Below are 2,652 nucleotides of genomic sequence, written 5' to 3'. Positions count from 1 at the left end.
CCGGCCCCACAGGACACTCGCCCGAAGGGTGCCAGGTCCTGTTCGTGGCCCTGGGGCAGGGCTCCCTGGGGATGAGGCTGGGGTCTCCAGAGGCTCCAGGTTGTTCCCTGACGACAGTGAGAACGTCCTTTTTGTACCTCGGGGAACTAATTCCACGAATGTTTGTCAACTGCCCACCAGGCACCATGTAGAACTGCGAGGGTCCCCAGACATGGTCCCCGCCTGCCTGTATTACAGGTCAACCACGTCTTATTCTTCCAGCAGCTGATGGGGGAGGGGCTTACGCCCAGAAATAGAGAGATTGGTGGCCAGCCCAGGCCTTTGCAGAAGAAATACTGTGTGTTTAAACAAAAGTCTACAGGTTCTGAGAATCCTGGACGGAGTTTGCTGTGGGGACGCTTGAGGCTCATCTCACCACATAGTCCAAGAGTCACCTTTTTTTTTTAAAGAATTTATTTATTCATAGAGACACAGAGAGAGGGGCAGAGACACAGGCAGAGGGAGAAGCAGGCTCCCTGCGGAGAGCACGATGGGGGACTAGATCTCAACCCCAGGATCTTGCTCTGAGCTGAAGGCAGGTAGATACTCAACCACTGAGCCAATCAGGTGCCCCTGAAACTGTGACTTTTTTTTAAAACATTTTATTTATTTATTTGAGAGATCGCACAAGCAGGGGGAGCAGCAGAGGGAGAAGCAGGCTCCTCCCTGAGCAGGACTCGATCCCAGGATCCCGGGTTCATGACCCGAGCCCAAAGCACATGCTGAACCGCTGAGCCACCCAGGCATCCTCAAGAGTTAACTCTATGAAACATTGCAATTATTAGGATTAACACCTCAGATGACCTGGTATGTTTAATTCCTTCTGGAAACGCGCAGGGCAATGTTCAGGATGGAAAAAAATCTCGAATTCCGCTTTGCTCGGATATAAAATGAAGACACTAGTCGTGCAAGTACACCAGCTCCTCTGATCCTGAGCTCCTTCCATGAGCTGAAGGAGACGTAAGGAGGCGGGAGCGATCTTTGTAATGATGGAGGGAATTCCCTTTATTCCAAATTAAATGACCCCATCAGAGAAAGTATATTTTTTCAGATTATGTTCTAGAAGAGTCGAATGGCAAGGCGTGCCCTCCTACGTGGGAACTTGACCGAAGCCCAGAGCCTTTTTCAAGGCAGCCTTAAATTCTTTGTTCCTCAGGCAGTAGATCAAGGGGTTGATTATCGGGGTGAGGACAGTGTAGAGAACAGAGATGAGCTTGTTGGAGCTCCGGGAATCGATGGCCTGGGGCCGGACGTACATGAAAAGCAAGGCCGTGTAGAAGATGGTGACCACGGTGAGGTGGGAGGCGCAGGTGGAGAAGGCCCTCCAGCGGCCCGTGGCCGAGGGGATGCGCAGGACGGCCAGGGTGATCTGCCCGTAGGACAGCACGGTGGCCACCAGGGGCGACACCAGGATGATGAAGGCCAGGATGAAGTCCACCAGCTCCGCGGTCGAGAAGTCGGTGCAGGCCAGCTTGAGGATGGGGGAAATGTCACAGAAGAAGTGGTTCAGGACGTTGGAGCCACAGAATGTGGCCCTGGAGATAAAGTACACCTTGATCACAGAGATGGAGAAACCGCTGATGAAGGAGGAGGCCACCAGCCGGACGCAGAGCCCCGTGGTCATGATGACTTGGTAGCGCAGGGGGTGGCAGATGGCCACGTAGCGGTCATAGGCCATGGAGGCCAGGAGCACGCATTCGGTGCACACCAGGGAGCTGAAGAAGTAGAGCTGGGTCATGCAGCCGGCAAAGGAGATGAGTTTCTGCTGCAGAAGGAACCCCCCCAGCATCTTGGGGATGATGTCAGACACGTACCAGACCTCCAGGACAGACAGGGTGCTTAGGAAGTAGTACATGGGCCTGTGGAGGGGGGTGCTGCGGTGGACGGTGACGATGATGATGAGGTTCTCCACCAGGACGAAGAGGTAGGTGAGCAGGAAGACGAGGAAGAGCACGTACTGCAGCCGAGGGGCCGTGGGGAAGCCCAGCAGGACGAAGACGCTGACCTTGGTGGCGTTCCGTCCCCGCATCCTGTGAGCCGGCACCCGGGCCTGCAAAACACGTCATCCCGGAGTGAGGGGCTGCAGGGCCTCAGTGGGGAAAGCGGAGCTCACCCCCAGCTGGGTGTGGGCCCAAGGATCAGATGTCTGGCTCTATCAGCAGCAAGGGGAGGAGGAACCGTCTCCAGGTGAAACCTCTCCCATCAGGAGCTTCCTGGTGTCCCTGAGGCTGGTCACGCTGAGGAGGACGGGGCTCTGGAATACCCACCCACATCCTCCCCCAAGTCTTGTTGGTGGTCTTGTTTCCCCACTGCCCCGAGTTCTCCAAAGATTCTAAAGACAATAGGAAATCCAAGTTGTCTCCAACCTGGGTTGCCTGGGCCTGTTGTTGGTCATCTGGCACATTCTTTCTAAATCAATAGATACTAAACCTTCCTCCTGGTTTCAGAGTCGATTTTATAAGAGGAGGGGACAGCAGCAGGCTCATAGGATGCTGGGATACAGTGTCCCAGGTTAGCCGGACCCCAGACCAGGCACACCCACAGGGCTGGGGGCCTTGAGGAACAGCAGGAGTCTCCCAAGTCAAGAGAGGAGAGCGCTCACATGTCAATCTT

General features: G+C 55.0%; 1 protein-coding gene across 1 annotated transcript; it reads right to left on the bottom strand.

Moving 5' to 3' along the window:
• Window positions 1-1,129: 1,129 nt before the first annotated feature.
• LOC112911267 (olfactory receptor 6B2-like) lies at window positions 1,130-2,068 on the bottom strand. Its single transcript, XM_025987723.2, has one exon. The coding sequence runs from the start codon at window positions 2,066-2,068 to the stop codon at window positions 1,130-1,132; it is 939 nt and encodes a 312-aa protein (XP_025843508.2).
• Between the last annotated feature and the right edge of the window lie 584 nt (window positions 2,069-2,652).

Source organism: Vulpes vulpes, chromosome 9 (genome assembly GCF_048418805.1).
Source record: "Vulpes vulpes isolate BD-2025 chromosome 9, VulVul3, whole genome shotgun sequence".
NCBI lineage: Eukaryota > Metazoa > Chordata > Mammalia > Carnivora > Canidae > Vulpes > Vulpes vulpes.
Note: the sequence above shows the minus strand (reverse complement) of the source record. Positions and strands in the feature narration are given on the sequence as shown.

What these genes read in the sequence shown, in the direction of transcription:
- LOC112911267 (XM_025987723.2), bottom strand. Translation starts at nt 2,068, where the DNA reads ATGCGGGGACGGAACGCCACCAAGGTCAGCGTCTTCGTCCTGCTGGGC.